Raw genomic sequence first — 18,917 nt, 5'->3', positions numbered from 1 at the left:
CTTTACATTAGATTCCCTACAGTGTAGAAACAGGCCCTTTGGCACAACAAGACCACACCGACCCTCCAAAGAGTAACCCACCCAGACCCATTTCCCTCTGACTAATACACCGAACACTTTGGGCAATTTAGCATAGCCAATTCACCTAACCAGCACATCTTTGTACTGTGGGAAGAAACTGGACCACTCGGAGGAAATCTACACAGACATGGGGAGAATGTGCAAGCTCCACACGCACACGCACACGCACACGCACACACACACCCACCGTGCCGTCCTTCTAGAATCCTGATTTTCCTTTTGAGTATACTCCTACTGCTCTGTTACTCTTCTAGGGATTCAGTTGATCCTAGCAGTCTGAACGTGACATATGCCTCCTTCTCATTCTTGCCCAGAGCCTCAATGCCTCTCGTCATACAGCATTCCCTATTCCTATTAGCATTGCCTTTCACACCCAACAGGAACATATTGTCTCTAGACTCTTGTTATCTCATTTTTGAAGTCCCCTGCTTCCCAAATGTCCCTTTACCTATGAATAGCCTCTCCCAATCAATTTTTGAAAGTTCTTGCCTAATACAGTCAAAATTAGCTTTAGTCCAGTTTAGAACTTCAATTTTACAATCAGGTCTACCCTTTTCCATAACTATTTTAAACTAATAGAATTATGATCACTGGCCCTAGAGTACCCCTTCACTCACACCTCAGTCACTTGCCCTACCTTATTTCCCAAGTCAAGGTCAAGTTTTGCTGCTTCTCTACTAGATACATCCACGTACTGAATAAGAAAACGAAAGTTTTCTTTGTGCACACTTAATAAATTCCTCTCCATCTGAGCCCTTAGCACCGTGGCAGTCTCAGTCAATGTTTGGAAAGTTAAAATCCCGTACCATTACAACCGTATTATACTTAGATATCTGAGCACCCCTGACAGATTTGCTTCTCAATTTCCTGCTGATTATTGTATAATCTCAATGAGATGATCATCCCTTTCCTATTTTTCAGTTCCACTCTTATTCAGAGGAACCTCAATTATCCGCCATTCAATTATCCGAATTTTGGATTATCTGGCAAGATTGCAAGGTCCCAAAGCTTGTAATAAGATCATAAGACATAGGAGTGGAAGTAAGGCCATTCAGCCCATCGAGTCCACTCCGCCATTCAATCATGGCTGATGGACATTTCAACTCCACTTACCAGCGTTCTCCCGTAGCCCTTAATTCCTCGAGACAACCAGAATCTATCAATCTCGGTAATTAAGTAATTAATGTAAAAATTAAGTTACCCGGCATTCAATTAACTGAATGAAATACTTCCGCCTGTGGCCTTCGGATAATAGAGGTTCCTCTGTAAATTCACTGGATGTTCTCCCAGGAATATCTTCCCTAAGTGCAGCGGTAATATTATCCTGAACCAAAAATGCCAATCCCCTCCTCTCTTGCCCCCTTTTTCAATTCTTCCTATAGATCTATACTCTGAAACAGAGCTGTCAGTCCTGCCCCTCCTTCAGTCACGTTTCTGTCATAGCCATGTCCTATGTTCCCAACGATGTCCTGAGTTAACTTGCCTTATCTGTCAGGCCTCTTGCACTGGAATAAATCCAGTTTAATTTATCAGTCTTTCCTTGTTCTCTGCCTTGGTCTTGCCTGCTATGACTATTTAACTTGCTCCCCCTTCTCTACCAGCCTCAGACCTAACTCTGTGGGTCCCATCCTATCCCAACCCATCCCCATTCTTCTTAATAATTTAAAGACTCCTGAGTCACACTAGCAAATCTCCCCACAAGGATATTGGTCCCCTTCCAATGAAGGTGCAACTCATTCTTCTTATACAGGTCACTTCTACCAGAAGAGATCCCAATGATCCAAAAATGTGAATCCTTGCTCTCTGCGCCAACTCCTCAGCCACACATTCATCTGTCCTATCCTCCTATTTCTACTCAAGCATGTGGTACTGGGAGTATTTCTGATATTTCCTCAAGGACCTACTTTCTAATCTCCTTAATTTCCAATATTCTGTCTGCAGAATTTTATGTTGACTGTGTTTGATTATCTTCTAGTTTTCTATTTTCTATCATAGCTTATTTAATACTAGCATCTTCAATCTTCCTAAGACTTCCTAAGGGTGGCACAGTGGTTAGCACTGCTGCCTCACAGCGCCTGAGACCTGGGTTCAATTCCCGACTCAGGCGACTGACTGTGTGGAGTTTGCACGTTCTCCCCGTGTCTGCGTGGGTTTCCTCCCACAATCCAAAAGGTGTGCGGGTTAGGTGAATTGGCCATGCTAAATTGCCCATAGTGTTAGGTAAGGGGTAAATGTAGGGGTGGGTTGCGCTTCGGTGGGTCGGTGTGGACTTGTTGGGCCGAAAGGCCTGTTTCCACACTGTAAGTAATCTAATCTAATCTAATAATTCTTCATCGAGATGTACATCAGGGAAATAGACCTTTTGGTCCAACTCGTCCATGCCGACAAGATATCCTAATCTAATCTAGTCCCATTTGCCAGCACTTGGCCCATATTCCTCTCAACCTTTTCTATTCATATACACTTCCAAATGGCTTTTAAATGTTGTAATTGTACCAGCCTCCACTACTTCCTCTGGTAGCTCATTCTATACACACACAACTCTGCGTGAAAAGGTTACCTTTTAGGTCCCTTTTAAATTTTTTCCCTCATCTTATACCTATGCCCTTTAGTTCTGGACTCCTCCACCACAGGGAAAAGACTTTGTCTATTTACCCTACCCATGCCCCTCATGATTTTATAAACCTCTACCCAGAAACCTGTCAGTCCACACCTCCAACAACTTGGAGTTCCATGGTGATTGCAATTTTCTTGAGTTCCTCCCTCCATTCCTTACAGTTGACACAGAAGACCTAGTAGGAGGTAGCAATAATTCTTTATGTAGCAAATTCTTATGATTTGAATTCACTGCCAAAAGGATGATGGAAGCATAAGGGTGGCACGATGGCACAGTGGTTAGCACTGCTGTCTCACAGTGCCAGAGACCTGCATTCTCCCCATGGCTGCGTGGGTTTCCTCCGGGTGCTCCGGTTTCCTCCCACAGTCCAAAAATGTGCAGGTTAGGTGAATTGGCCATGCTAAATTGCCTGTAGTGTTAGGTGAAGGGGTAAATGCAGGGGACTGGGTCTGGGTGGGTTGCTCTTCGGAGGGTTGGTGTGGACTTGTTGGGCCAAAGGTCCTGTTTCCATACTGTAAGTAATCTAAATCTAAATCAGCAGTTTTCAAAAGGGACAGATGCTTGAGAATAATAGCTGAGCTAGGGAATGAACAGAGGGGTGGCAAGGACTTTCAAAGAGTGAGCACAAGTAAATGGACTGAATGGCCTTTTTCTGTGCCACATTATTCAATGAGAAATGTTGATTTTGTTGCACACACTGCTCATTATTCCCTGCTTCATGTCTCTATTTTTCTCCCCACCCCCTCAAGTTGATTTGCAAGTATCTTCATAACATTAGATTACATTAATTAAAAACAGTTTTAAACTTAACTAAAATGTTCCTTACTTGAACTTTTTCCAAAATATACAGGTGTGTTTTAAATAGATGGGAAATATACAGTGACGCAGATTAAACTTTATAATAGTGTGAGAATAATGAGGTTTGTTTCACCAGGTAAATGGAAAAGAATTAAACTCATTCAAAAATGACAAAGGAATGTCCAAATGAATGTTGTCACTGTTGTACAAAAAGACTGAGATGCCCCATGTGCTTAGCAGGTTAAGGAGCTGAATCATTATCTAGAAACTGAGAAGTCCTGTAGGACAGACCTGGAAATGTACGTTGCTGTCCTCAACACTCAGAAAAGTGTTCTGCAGGAAGATGCTGAGAAGCTGCGTAAAGAACTGCATGAAGGTAATTGAAAGAAGAGAACTAATACTTTAAGTTATAAGGTGTTAAACGGAAAACATGTCCCTGGGATTAGAATAAAGCTTCGGATCAAACTTGAGAAAGCAATTCCTGGATTCAAAAGAACACTTCTCCATAGCTGTAATTTTATTTTGAAGTTCTTATTTATTTGAATAATGCTTCCATCCCCAATGACTCCCCCTTTATTCAATCAAATCCCAATATTTGACCGTGGACTAAGCCATTCCCAAAACTTTGTCAATCCTCTCCTGTAATTTGTAATAATAATAAAGCTGTCTTGAAATAACTCATCTGCAGGGATATAAGAGAATAAGGCAATAGGCCTTGTTTAATGCTTTCTCCAACTGCTAGCTTTGAGAAGCACACCAGTTGACATTTCAGACCCAAGTCATATGTGCATGTTAATCAGGACCCAGAAGTATGACATTCAACCCTTCTAACCTACTCTCTATTTAATGAAATCATGGCTGATCTATGTGTGTTCTGAATTCCACATTCCCATCTGTCCTGCTAACATTTGATTCCTTTGCCGAATGATAATCCATTTGTCATTGCCGTGGTAATGTTCAATAACACTGTAATTGCTTTGGGACAGAGAGTTCCAAAGTTGAACAGCTCTCTGAGAGAAAACAATCACTCCTATCTGTCCTAAAAGAGCTAATTTTAAAACACCCCTAAGTTTAAAACTTGTCTCCTTTAATTCTCACCTACAAGAGCAAGCATCCTTTCCACAATCACCTTGTTAAGGCCATTCAGCGTCTTATAAACGTCAATTAAATCACCTCTTGCTTTAGAAAATAAACAAACTCAGCCTGTCCAGACAGCCTCAAGGTATTGCTAGTCTCAGCCTTTGTGTAAAGACCTTTCTCTATTCGTAATAGAAATTTATTCCATATCATTCTTTTTAAGTTAGAATCTTAAGTCTAGTGCTTCAACACTGTAACTGTTAGATTAGTTGACTTGAGATGGAGTTAAAGAAAAAGGAATGATATTAGTAACTGATATTGAATCCAGAAACTTTAAATTTCAGAAGAAGGATTCTTAAGGAACATCCATATGACTATGACCACAGTTAACTGCCATCCTTGACCTTCTCTACGTATCTGCAGCCATTGATACCATCGACCATACCATCTACCTCCTAAACATCATATCTGTTATTTAGATGGGTTGGACTACCTTCATCTGGTTCCATTCTTTCTTCTAAATGTATAGCCAGATTATTGTGACTAAGAATGTAAGAAATAGGAAGAGTAATAGGCCATTCAGTCCTTTAAGTCTCCTTTAACTCTCATTATGAGTTCATGGCTGATCTTCTATTTCAGCACCATTTTCCTGCACAATCCTCATAGCCCTTAATAGTCTTAATATGTAAACATCTATCAATACCAGTTTTGATCACAAAGCCTCCACAGACCACTGAGGCAGGGAATTCCAGCAATTCACAGCCTCTCAGTGAAGAAATTCTTCCTTACCTCATTCTGAAATGGGGTTTCCTGAACGTCGATTCTCCTGTTCCTTGGATGCTGCCTGACCTGCTGCGCTTTTCCAGCAACACATTTTCAGCTCATTCTGAAATGGCCTGCCACTTACGATAATACTGTGCCCACCCCCTCACATACTTCCTGCATCTATCCTATCAATCTTTAAGAACTTTGAATGTTGTAAGAAAACAGCTCTCGCTCTTCTAAACTGCAGAGAATATAGGCCTAGTCTATTTAATATTTCTTCATAGGTCACTACTTCTGTGGCAGCAATTAGTTTGATGAACCCTTGTTGCACTCCTCCTCCTTTGGCAAATATATCTTTTTTTGGGTAAAAATACCAAAGCTGCACATTGTACTCCAAACTGTGTATAATGGCAGTAAGACACTGTCACTTGTCTGATCAAATTAAGCCCACCAGATCATTTGCCACCTTATTCGTTTTAGCAAATTTTGAGAAGACTTTTAGTTCAGGTTGAGGTTCTGGATGTAGGTTAGCTCCCTGGGCCGGAAGGTTCATTTCCAGACGTTTCATCACCCTACTTGGTAACATCTTCAGTGGGCCTCCGGGCGAAGCACTGCTGATGATTCCTGCTTTCTATTTATTGTTTGGATTTCTTTGGGTTGGTGATGTCATTTCCTGTGGTGATCACCACATCACCACAGGACATGACATCACCAACCCAAAGAAGCCCAAACATATAAATAGAAAGCAGGAATCATCAGCAGTGCTTTGCCCGGAGGCCCACTAAAGATGTTACCAAGTAGAATGACGAAACGTCTGGAAATGAACCTTCCAGCTCAGCGAGTAAACCTATATCCAGAACCTTATTCGTTTGCTGTATCTGCATGTTAACTTTTAGTGAGTCACGATTGAGGGCACCTGAAGTTCAAACTGCAGCATCTAACTGTTTAAGAAACACTTGGTATTTCTGTCTTTTGCTTCTAAAATTGAAAGCCTCTCATCTCTCTACATTGTGTTCCATCTGTCAAATTCTGCTACTCATTTAGCTTATTCAAATCCCCTTGAAGTATCTTTGCACTCTCACAACTCTGCATCCACCTAGTTTGAATCATCTTTGAACATGGAAATAACTTTTTGAGATATATTTACATAGATCCGCAACTGCACCTTTGGTCATCATCTAGTTCTCATCTATATGCAGCCTTGGTGAAATCATCTGAAAACACAATGTCAAGCTCAACATGAACGGTGACCATACCTAAATCTACTTCACCATCATCAATTCCCTCTCCCCCTGCACTGCTTTAAATTTGTCACAATTCTTCTCCAACATTCAGTATTAGATGAACAAAGATTTCCTGTAACCAAATATTGTGGAGATCAAAGTCATCGTTTTCAGTTCCCACTGCAGTATCTGTTTCCTAGTTATCAACTTCAACTCTTCCTCCAATAAATAACTGAGATTGAACAAGATTAGCTTGGTGTCTATTTAAACCCAAGCTGAGCGTTTGGTTACATACCTAATCATCTCACAGAAACTGTCCTCTTCCACTTCAGTAGCTTTGCTCTGACTCTACAGCTGCCATGCCTGTAAAGTATTTAAATAACTTAACACTCTCTAACTGCAAGTTCTGTAAGTTTTTGAAAGCTCGTAGGGGAGTTTTTTAAATGCATGGTTGCTTTTAAATCTTGTTGCGTAGTGTTATATGCATGTTAACGTAACAAGGCTAATTTGTGTGTGGCCTGCCGCTAACTTGCAAATTGCTGTGCAACTCTCCAGTTTAGGAGGGAACAGTCTTCTCTGGCTGCCCTTCAATTTCGCACATTTTCTAAATTCAGGATCATTTATAACTGGCATCAAAGTCTTAATTTGTAATCTTGTTCACTTGTCATATCCTGTACTTCCTGGAATATAGTTTAAAAATCACACAACACCAAGTTATAGTCCAACATGTTTATTTGGAAGTACAAGCTTTCGGAGCCCTGCTCTGGCGTTGTGTGATTTTTTTAAAAAACCTTTGTCCACCCCAGTCCAACACCAGCACCTCTGCATCCTGAAATATAGTGATTCCCTATCTGCCAATTCCTCTTTTAAAATTCACTCTTAATTTCAAAATCTTCTGTAGCCTTGCTGCTCTCAATCTATGTATTCTGCTCCCAACTACACAACTCTTTCATGATCTTAGTGCATCTCCAATTCTGAAAATCTGAGCATGATCAATTTTGAACACCTGAAAGCTAGGAATCTGCTATCAGCTACATAGGCTCTAAGCTCTGGAGCGACCTCCTTAAACTTATTCATTTCTCTTTCCTTCTTTAAGATGTTCCTTTTAAAATTTGCCTTTCCGACCAAGCATTTGGTCATCTGCCTTCTCTCACTTTTAAGGGACTTGAGATCAAAATTTGTTTGATAATGCTCCTGTGCAGCAGCTTGAAATATTCTGCCATGTTAAAGGCACTATATAAATACTGAAAGTTGTCATTGTTAAAATTTAGCCTAATTCAAGTGGTGACATTGGGCTTGTTTCTGAAGGTTATTGGAAGCCAGTAGTTCACTGAGTTTTTCTTTAAATGTTTCCTTCAGTATGTCATCGTTTGGAGCAAGAGAGACAGCAGTACAACCAGCTGAAACATACATGGCAGCGTGCCAATGACCAATTCCTTGAATCCCAGCGGCTTCTGATGAGGGATATGCAGCGCATGGAGAACGTTCTCACTTCAGAGCAGCTTCGACAGGTTGAAGAACTGAAAAACAAGGAGCAAGTATGAAAGGCTTTAAATCTATATTTTAATATTCGCCTGAATAGCAGAAGGGATAAATCTGACTGGTTGCATTGCTAAAAGCATCTCATGTTCTGAAGTAAATATTCCTGTTTCAGGCAGAAGATGAACAGCAGAACCTCAAAAAAGCCAAGGAGAGTAAACAGCCAGAGATTGAGGAAGAAGGCTCCATAATGAGCTCCCAGTCACATGTAGAATCTCCTGCCAAATCTCTCAGCGTGTTAGATGTTGAAGAGGTTAGTTCTCTAACAGTTCGACAGCGATGGTTCTAAAACATTTTTGTGTATTTCTTGTTGATTCTGCAAATTCCCATAGCAGTTATTGAAGGTGAATGGCAGCTTCTACAATGTCTCAGTATGGGAGTGCACCATTTGGTAAGAAGGGAACTTACAAAGTGGAGTGAATTCAGTCTCTGTTATGTCTCGAGGTAGCTCAGGCTAGCTGGAGGACTAAAATCAGACTCCGCCTTCTCAAAGTAGGAAAGTATCTGACTTTCTGGTCATTGTGCAAAGCTCTTGATCAATGTCCACTGAGAAGCTATTTGTGGATATTTGCTGAGGGTAAAATTGGGTACTGACTATAATAACTCCTATGGCCTAACAGTTTTGTTTGCAGTTTGTAGAATCAAGACAAATCAAAAATTGCTGGAAAAGCTCAGCAGGTCTGACAGCACTTGTAGAAAGAAAGCAGGGACTCTTTTGCGGAACTGATAGTGGCTAGGAAAAGGTTGGTATATGCTAGAGAAGTGATAGGGAGAAACAGTAAACAATTAATAGAACCCAGAGAGAAAAGCAGTTGGGCTCTCCCATTCCCATGGCTCTACAATTTATTTTATTATACCTTTACTTAATTACATTTTGAAAGGCTTGATTGACGCTGCTCTTTCATGATCCCAGGAAATGCATTCCAGTTAACAACCACTTGCATAAAAAAGTTTTTCCTCATGTTACCTTTAGTTCTTTGATCAGTCACTAAATTTGTGTTCTTTGGATCTTGACTCTTCTGTCAGTGGGATAATTTTTTTTAAAGATTAGATTAGATTCCCTACAGTATGGAAACATACCCTTCAGCCCAACAAGTCCACACCAATTCCTTTATATCTATTCCATCTAAAATTGTCATAATTTTGAGGATCTCTATCAGTGTTCCTCTCTATCATCTCTTCTAAGCAGAACAACCCCAGCTTCTCCAGTCTACCCATGTAACTAATGTCCCTCAACCCTTGTAACCAATTAGAACCTTTATACACCGTTTTAATGGCAGCACAGTGGGCTTGCACAATAGCTCATTGTGAGGCAGCAGTGCTAATCAGTGCCAGAGACCCAAGTTCAATTCCAGCATTAGGCGACTGTATATGTGAAGGATGCACATTCTCCCTGTGTCTGCATAGGTTTCCTCCCACAGACCAAAGATGTGCACGTTAGGTTGGTTGGCTGTACTGAATTGCCTGTATCGTCCAAGAATATGTAAGTTAGGTGGATTAGCCATGGGAGATGCAGAGTTATCGGGGGGTGGGGGGTGTGGTTAGTGGGTCTGGATGGGATGCTCTTTAGAGAGTTGATGTGTACTTACTGGAGAAAATGGCCTGTATCCACTTTATGGGGTTCTATGATTTTTGAAGCCTTCGCTCCTTCCTGAAGTCTGGTGTATGGATTTGGGGACAATGCTGTAATAGAGGCCAACTGAGGCTCTGAGAGTAACGCACTCCCTCAATACTGCACTGTAATAATAACCTGAATTGAGTGCCCAACTCTCAATCTTTTGCCTCTGAGTGACTGCAGACATTGTGTGCCAGACTGATATTGTAAGAGCAAAAATAAGATGCTGTGGGAAATGCTATGTGTGTCACTTGGAAACGATACAGTTTGCCATTTGACATTTCAAATGAATTTTGTGCTTTCTTTTCCAGATTTGTGGAAATAGTATACATGGTTCTGTGCATTCCTTGGATTCTGATTTGTCAGCATCAGTGGCAGGTTCTGCTATTAAACAGGAGGGTGAGCTGTTCCGAGAGAGTTTAAGAAGGGTGCAGTCCACTGATAGTCTAGGCACCGCGAGTTCCTTGCAATCAAAGAGCCTGGGCTGTGGACACAAGGCAAAATCAGCTGGAAATCTGGATGAATCAGACTTTGGGCCATTGGTTGGAGCAGACTCTGTTTCTGAGAACTTTGATACAGTCTCGGTTGGCTCTTTCCAGATGTCTGGTTCTTTCATACTGACAAAAGATCAAGAAAAAGCAATCAAAGCACTCACACCGGAGCAAGAGGAGACTGCTTCTCTTTTGTCGAGTCTTACGCAGGTAGTGGATACTGCTCCTAGTGGGTACAGAATGGTCAGTGAGAAAGAATGGAATTTGTTACAACAGGAGGTGAGTGCTTTAAACACTAAACTTTTAACTTCAAACATTTAGGTGGCCTCATGTGCAGTTTACATCCTGTTGCAATTTGTTTGCAATGTCTTTTAAAGACTTTAAGCTAAACTTACTCATGTGTTTCCTTGAATGTATATGCTACTAAAAAGATTGCAAATTTCAGGTCAAAGCTTTAGTGTATAAACTCTTCTAAGTGATGATTGTTGCATTGGCGCTTGCTGTTTTACCTTTCTTCCAACAAATTAATCTCATGGATAAAGAAGAGTGTTTCCAGAATTGATCCTTGCTTCCTGCAAATTGATCCAAGTAGCCATGTGTGTCTAGAATGGAATAGCCCTAGAATTAGGTAATACCCATTTTACACTGGACTTTGTTAATGATATGGAAGATGGTATTAGCAATAACATTAGCAAATTTGCTGCTGATACAAAGCTGGATGACAGGGTGAAATGTGATGAGGATGTTAGGAGATTACAGGGTGAACTGGACAAGCTAGGTGAGTGGGCAGATGCATGGCAGATGCAGTTTAATGTGGATAAATGTATGGTTATCCACTTTGGTGGCAAGAACAGGAAGGCAGATTACTACCTAAATGGAATCAATTTAGGTAAAGGGGCAGTACAGAGAGATCTGGGTGTTCTTGTACACCACTCAATGAAGGTAAGCATGCAAGCAGCAAGAAGGCTAATAGCATGCTGGCCTTCATAACAAGAGGGATTGAGTATAGAAGCAAAGTGGTTCTTCTGCAGCTGTACAGGGCCCTGGTGAGACCACACCTGGAGTATTGTGTGCAGTTCTGGTCTCCAAATTTGAGGAAAGACATTCTGGCTATTGAGGGAGTGCAGTGTAGGTTCACGAGGTCAATTCCTGGAATGGTGGGACTACCTGACGCTGAAAGACTGGACTGACTGGGCTTTTATACCCTTGAATTTAGAAGACTGAGAGGGGATCTGATTGAGACGTATAAGATTATTAAAGGATTGGACACTCTGGAGGCAGGAAACATGTTTCCGCTGATGGGTGAGTGCCGAACCAGAGGACACAGCTTAAAAATACGGGGTAGACCATTTAGGACAGAGATGAGGAGAAACTTCTTCACCCAGAGAGTGGTGGCTGTGTGGAATGCTCTGCCCCAGAGGGCAGTGGAGGCCCAGTCTCTGGATTCATTTAAGAAAGAGTTGGATAGAGCTCTCAAGGATAGTAGAATCAAGGGTTATGGAGATAATGCAGGAACGGGATACTGATTAAAGATGATCAGCCATGATCATATTGAATGGTGGTGCAGGTTCGAAACGCAGAATGGCCTACTCCTGCACCTATTATCTATTATCTATTACCATGTCTCCTGATTACTCTCAAATATATTTGCAAATGAAATATATACAGAAAAGCAGCAGGCCTATGCCATGTAATTTGTAATACAATGTTTATCCTGCAAAGTTAGAACTACCTACCTCAAAACATGTAAGCAATGATCCCCTCTGGCACTACAGCTGGAAATAGTCACTGAACACCTACCTCCTTCCCAGTTTAATCCAGTTTTGATTTTAGATTCGAAAAGCAGATTTCCTCTTAACAGTTGATTTTTTTTGTAAAAGGCAGATTATGGTTTTGACACAATTATGGCATTTCTTTGCAATTAGTGATAATTCACAATACTTTGAAGTTATGAGGGAATTTTTTGATGTAGTTAATTTTTGAAAACTGTAGCTACCATCTGGGTCAAAAGACGTGCTCAGTAATTTTTAGGTATCTATAGATTGTTCCACATGTTATTTATTTGATCATAAAGGTAGAATAAAAATTGCACTTAGCAAATTTTTAAATTTGTTTTGTTTATAAGAATTTTATTTTCCAGTTGAAAGCTTAATGAAGGTGCTATTAATTATTACAAGCATTATCATTAGGTGTTCTGTCATATTAGATTAGATTAGATTAGATTAGACTTAGTGTGGAAACAGGCCCTTCGGCCCAACAAGTCCACACCGACCCGCCGAAGCGCAACCCACCCATACCCCTACATTTACCCCTTACCTAACACTACGGGCAATTTAGCATGGCCAATTCACCAACTAAAAAGTTGTAATGAAAATTAGATGAAAACTGACCTAAATGTGCTAAGAATTAATGCAATTAATTAAATTGGATGTAGATTTAAATATATTATGCAAACAATATGAAACTGATACATAACCAGCAACCAATGATGAGTGATTATGTACAATGGTTGAAATTTCCAATACAATAGCTTGTATTGTATTTGAGTTATAATTTTTATTTCTGTTTCTGTCCATGACATCTTCTAATTCAGCCTTCTGAAATGTACCTAACTCTCTCGCTTGGGATGTATGTCCGATCGTTTCTTTTAATTCACTCACTGGATGTGGGCATCTCTGGGTAGACCAGCATTTATTGCCCATCCCTAATTACCCAGAACGCAGTTGAGAGTCAACCAGATTGCTGTAGGTCTGAAGTCGAATGTTAGTCAGGCCAGGTAAGGATGACAGATTTCCTTCCCTAAAGGACATTTATGAACCAGATGAGATTTTTCCAACAATCATCATCAGACTCTCAATTTCAGATTCTTTATTGAATTCAAGTTTGACCATCTGCCATGGTGGAATTTAAACCAAGGTCCTCAGAACATTACCTGGGTCCCTAGGTTAATAGGTCTAACTATGGAGTGCAGGTTCATAGTTCCTTAAAAGTGGAGTCCCAGGTAGACAGAATAGTTTGGTATGCTTGCCTATATAGGTCAGTGCATCGAGTAAGGAATTGGAAGGTCATGTTGCAGTTGTACAAGACATTGGTTAGGCTACAGTTAGAATACTGCATTCAGTTCTGGTCCCCTGCTATAGGAAGGATGTTGTGAAACTTGAAAGGTTTCGGAAAGGATTTGCAAGGATATTGCCAGGGTTGGAGGGTTTGAGCTACAGACAGAGGTTGAAAAGGCTAGGGCTATGTTCTCTGGAGTGTTGGAGGCTGAGGGACTGACCTTATAGAGCTTTATAAAATCATGAGGGATGTGGATAGGGTAATTAAACAAGGTCTTGTCCCCGGGGTGGTGGAGTGCAAAACTAGAGGGCATAGATTTAAGATGAGGGGGAAAAATCTAAAAGGGACATAAGGGGCAACTTTCTCATTCAGAGGGTGGTGTGTGTCTGGGATGAGCTGCCAGAGGAAGTGTTGAGACTGGTACAACTACAACATTTAAAAGGCATCTGGATAGGCACATGAATAGGAAGGGTTTGAGGGATAAGAGCCAGTTGCTGACAAATGGGACTACATTAATTTAGGATATCTGGTCGGCATAGATGAGTTGGATTGAAGGATCTGTTTCCATGCTGTACATCTGTTACTGTCATACCACTGGGCCATTACCTCACCACCGCGTCATTGCAGAAGATGCAATTGTAAATGTTTGTAGATTACACTTGATAGTTGGTTTATGTCTTCACTCAATCAACTTGGCTTTATCTTACCCTTCCTCACACCTATTTCTCACCACACATTTAATCCCCAAAACTAAACCTTTGGGACAGGAGAAAGTTTTTGTACCTGAACTGTGCTGTTTGTATTCCTACTCAGTTGGTTGACTTGAGGTCAATTTTGATCCTATTAAAGGATAATTTCTAATTTTCTTTTTGTATAAACTAAATGAGCTGTTTTAAGGGTTAAGAGTTGTGCTGCACGCGTATTCTGAACTCACAATTAATAATGCAGCAGAATGGAACTCCAGCAAGGTAGTGTCAGTGAGTTACTGACCTCTGGAGTGCAGCTTTGAAGAAATGGAAGCCAAGTGCTGCCCAAGGCAGAGACAACTGATAACAACAAAGAATTATTGCCTTGTGCCATTTTTGGAGATATCTCATTCGCAGTTTCTAGTGCTCTGATAGAAAGACTAGCACCTTGTTGCTCTGTTTCCTGAGATATGGGAGATGATAATGTAAGAACACATGGAAAAAGGAATTAAAAATACTTCTTTCTCCAAGGTGAATCCACTTTTCTGAATGGGAATGAGTATTTTTGCATTTGTTGGAATGATGCAGTTCAGCCTGTATTTATACTGTATATGCTAATTGCCATCTGCCCACTTTTCACTGTACTATTTCCCTGCAGGTACAGAATGCTGGAAACAAGCTGGGCCGCCGCTGTGACATGTGTTCAAATTATGAGAAGCAGCTCCAAGGAATCCAAGTACAGGAGGCTGAGACCCGGGACCAGGTGAGATGGACTGTTGTGAGGGATTACTTCTCTGCAAAATAAACTAATCTCCTGCTGCGTTTCTGCTCCTAATCCAATAAGACATGTCCCGATATTGTATAACTGACCATCCTTTGGTTCTCATTCCTGACGGAATCATTAGAATCTTTGTTCCAGACATTAGGAGCAGTATTTCATCTGCAGTTTAGTCAGAAGTGGTGATTAATTTTCTTTGCCCTCTTGAGATAAATCTTTGAAACCAATATTATATTCTTTCTAACTTCTTATTTTTACCTTTTGCAAATCATATGGCATAAAATCTTTCACCTTAATTTTATTTCTCTTGGAATACTTTTTACTGAAGGGAGAGTCTACGCCAGTTTTCTTCTATCTGATCACATGCCTTACTATTTATCCAATAATAAGCTAGTATCATCCTGACTTGGAACTATATCACTCTTCGTTCAACAGCTATAAGTCAAAATCCTGAACTCCCTCCCTAAAAGCATTGTGGGTGTTGCTACGCTTGAAGGACTCAGGCAATTCGTGAAGACAACTCACTGACTCTGAAGGTCAATTGGGAATAGGCAATGCAGCCATATTCTAGATTAGAGTGGTGCTGGAAAAGCACAGCAGTTCAGGCAGCATCCTCTAATCTAGAATCTGGTTTCCAGCATCTGCAGCCATCGTTTTTACCTAATGCAGCCATATTTCATGAACAAATTTTAAGAAGGTCAAAATAGTTGACACCAAAATAAAAAGTCTTAAGTTTCATTCCAATTACACTCCTGTCTTCCACTCAACCTGGAATGCCCAAACCTCACTTTACCGCAACTTCATGATTGGAATCAGCCTTTTGTCATATATGCAATCCCACCCTAACTCAGTTCTGGAGATCTGATATATATCATCACTATGTTAAGAACGAATCTTCTTCATTGTCTTCGTTATTTCCAGTCTGAGCAATTCCGGTATTCTCCTGACCACCACTTTATCTTACTCTTCATACATCTAAACTTGTCCAAAAACTAAATTACCTAACACATACCAAGTCCCATCACGCCTCTGGTTACTGTCCTGCATTGGCTCTCCAGCAACACCTAGATTTTATAATTCTCATGCTGATTATCAGCTGAGCCCATGCTGTTGCTCCTCCCTGACTGTGGAACCCCATCCATCCCTTTCAGTCTGAGGGCTCTGCATTGCTCTCCTTGTGCATTTTCACTCCCTTCACCCACCAATGGCTGCTGTCTATGCCCTAAGCTCTAGATTTCCCTCTTTAAACCTCTCGGCTTTTCCTCCTGTATGGTTCTGCGAAAATCTTTGGCCCTGTCCTGCTTAACCACCTCATTTGGTGCAATGTCAAATGTTGTCCACTAATACTGTTATGAAGAAGCACAGGCATATTTTGCTATAATACAACCATGTGCAAATGAGAGAAACAGCTGGAGTGTTGCAATGGCCTCAGTCCCACTTATTGGTTAAGGAGGTGAAAATTACCAGTGCTTGAGTTGGTTTAAAAAAAAAGTTTACCCGGTACTAGTTAACTATAATTCTTTCGACACAAGCATAAATATTTTTGTGAGAGTTTGTCTTCAACTGGGAGCTTTACCTAATGTGGCAAGGTTTATGTTAACTCTCATAACAAATTGAAGGATTCAATAATGAGAGACCAAGCTTTTAAGGCGAGAGGTAAAAAATTTAAGAGAGATACATGCAGCAAGTACTTTACACAGAGGGCGGTAGGTGTCTAGAACATGTTGCAGCAGAGATAATAGAGGCAAACTCCATAGATTCACTTAAGGTGCACCTGGGCAGATGCATGAGTAGGTGGGGAGCAGAGGGATACTGATCTTTAGACAGTGGATTTGGATTGGCTCAGGCTTGGAGGGCAGAAGGGCCTGTTCCTGGGCTGTAAATCTTTTTTGTTCTTTGTAAAATGAGTTGTCAAATGCCCCAGAAGTTGCTAGAGTGGGCCACCTTACAATTAGAGTCATGAGATGGATTTTTTTTTAAACCACACTCCTCAGATTTCATGATTTTTCTATCATGGAACACGAGCTGATAATGGTGCAGTGAGGTTCATGTGGCATTTGGGACCTCCTGAACATTGACTTCACTGGTCTGTCTTCTAACTCATTAGAATGTAAGGATAGAAGAGGAAACTTTGAGAATATTGGAGAGAAAATGGGGTTAGTTATAGTCAATTTACATACAGGAAGAGAAATTGACAGGGGAAAGATGTGATTGAAAGAAGAATCAAAAAATTAAATTTAAAATTGCCTCACTACATCATTAATGGCTCACATTTCACAGCAACACATTTAATGTAATAAAACAAGTTTAAGTTTGTCAGAGCATTTTCAAACAAACTCTGGCATCAAGCTACCTACATAAGTCACATGAGTGTGGTTGGCCAAACATTTGCTCAGAGGTAAGTTTTATAACTTGTCTTACAGCAGAAATAGAGGCTAATGAAGGAAACTTTAGAAGCATGGATGCTCATGATGATTAAATTCAGAAATGCCAAGGATTCAGAGTTGAAGGAGTGCAGATACCTCAGAGGGTTGTAGGGATGTCAAAGCTTGGAGCAAGGGAAAGGTGAGGCTGTGAAGTGATTCGGGCACACAAATGAGAAGTTTAAAGTTGAGGAGTAGCTTAATCGGGAACTAGTACAGGTTAGTGAGCCCAGAGGTGGTGAATGACTTTGATTTGCTGCAAGTTAAGGTACAGGTCAGTTAATGGAGGGTAGAAAATGAAGACTAAGTAGGAATGCTTTAGGATAGAATCCTCTTGCTAATGGCATTGTAGGTCTACCTACAGCACGTTGATGATGATGGTTCAAGAAGGCAGCTCATCAGCACCACCTCAAGGGCAATTAGGGATGGATAGTAATGCTTGCTTCTCCGGAGTGAATAAAAAGTCAAGTCTGGAAATAACAAAGGTATGGCCAAGGACTTCAGCAGCAGGTAATTTGAGTTGGACAATGTTTACAGAGATGGAAATATACTGTTCTAGTTCAAGGTTTGTGGTCATTATCTCATCTCAGTTAACTCTGACACCAGGCAATTATCAGGGAGAGGGAATGATTCAGTGTTTAGGAAATGGAGTGGGTAACCTCCATGAATAGTTTATTGTGTGCTGGAGTGAAAATCCACAGTTTCAGTTCTCTTTCTGGGCATCAAAAGCTGAATTTCATGTTCAAGTTATTAATCGCATCATTACAGGCTGCATTGAAAGCAGCAGAGGCAGCCATTTTTCCATCGTGCCATATTAGTTCTCTGCAGGAGCAATATGTGAAATAGCTGTGATGCGATTCATTCATATTTACAGTGCAAATGTAGCAAAATCTTCATAAGCAGGTTAGTGGTGATCTCCTGTTTTTGGCAGGCTAACACAGAAACTGTTCAAACAACCAGCTTTGAAGGTGATTTGTAAAATGTACCATATTTATTCCTTGCTACAGAATGCTGAATTTTCTTCCACACCGATAATGATAGGTGCTGTAATTAGTTCAACAATTTTAGCCAATAAAAATTTAAACTCTGTGCCTTTAGTAGAATTCTTTACATTGCAAATTTGGACAAAAGAAGTTGCAATGAAAGTTGCATATGCAAACATGTGAATGTTCAGTTACTTCAAGTGACAGCTTACTGGAACTCAGAATTGTTGCAGCACAGAAGGTAGGTATTTGGCCTTGTGTCAGTGCTGGCTTAGAGTCAGCAGTACATCAAAGCCATTTCCCAGTGTACTGCTGCACATTCTTCCTTTTTAGATAATAATCTAATCCCCTCTTGAGTGCCTTGACTGAACCTGCTGCCTTCGCACTCACAGTACATTCCAGTTCTTAACTATTCAGTGCATGGAAGAGTTTCTCCTGTTGTTTTTAACTGTTTTTTTGCACAGATAATTCATTAGTGATTGCTGGGCCCCTTGCTGAGATATTTGTATCATCGATAGTCACAGGTGAGGTGCCAGCAGACTGGAGGTTGGCTAATGTGGTGCCACTGTTTCAGAAGGGTGATGAGGACAAGCCAGGGAACTATAGACCAGTGAGCCTGACGTTGGTGGTGGGCAAGTTGTTGGAGGAATCCTGAGGGACAGGATGCAGATGAATTTGGAAAGGCTGGGACTGATCAGGCTAAAAGGTGAGGTCTGCAGATGCTGGAGATCAGAGCTGAAAACGTGTTGCTGGTTAAAGCGCAGCAGGTCAGACAGCATCCAAG

General features: G+C 40.8%; 1 protein-coding gene across 2 annotated transcripts in view; it reads left to right on the top strand.

Moving 5' to 3' along the window:
- The window catches only part of rabep1 (rabaptin, RAB GTPase binding effector protein 1), a 135,282-nt gene that overhangs the window by 59,492 nt on the left and 56,873 nt on the right, over window positions 1–18,917 (top strand). The window contains exons 6-10 of one of the 2 annotated variants that reach the window (XM_060847962.1): window positions 3,737–3,872; window positions 7,921–8,099; window positions 8,216–8,353; window positions 10,027–10,485; window positions 14,608–14,712. In XM_060847962.1, the coding sequence (XP_060703945.1) occupies window positions 3,737–3,872; window positions 7,921–8,099; window positions 8,216–8,353; window positions 10,027–10,485; window positions 14,608–14,712 (1,017 nt within the window). Of the gene's footprint in view, window positions 1–3,733; window positions 3,873–7,920; window positions 8,100–8,215; window positions 8,354–10,026; window positions 10,486–14,607; window positions 14,713–18,917 lie in introns of both variants that reach the window. The other variant, XM_060847961.1, reaches the window with a different exon arrangement.

The sequence above is a fragment of the Hemiscyllium ocellatum genome, chromosome 31 (assembly GCF_020745735.1).
Source record: "Hemiscyllium ocellatum isolate sHemOce1 chromosome 31, sHemOce1.pat.X.cur, whole genome shotgun sequence".
Classification (NCBI taxonomy): Eukaryota; Metazoa; Chordata; class Chondrichthyes; order Orectolobiformes; family Hemiscylliidae; genus Hemiscyllium; species Hemiscyllium ocellatum.
Note: the sequence above shows the minus strand (reverse complement) of the source record. Positions and strands in the feature narration are given on the sequence as shown.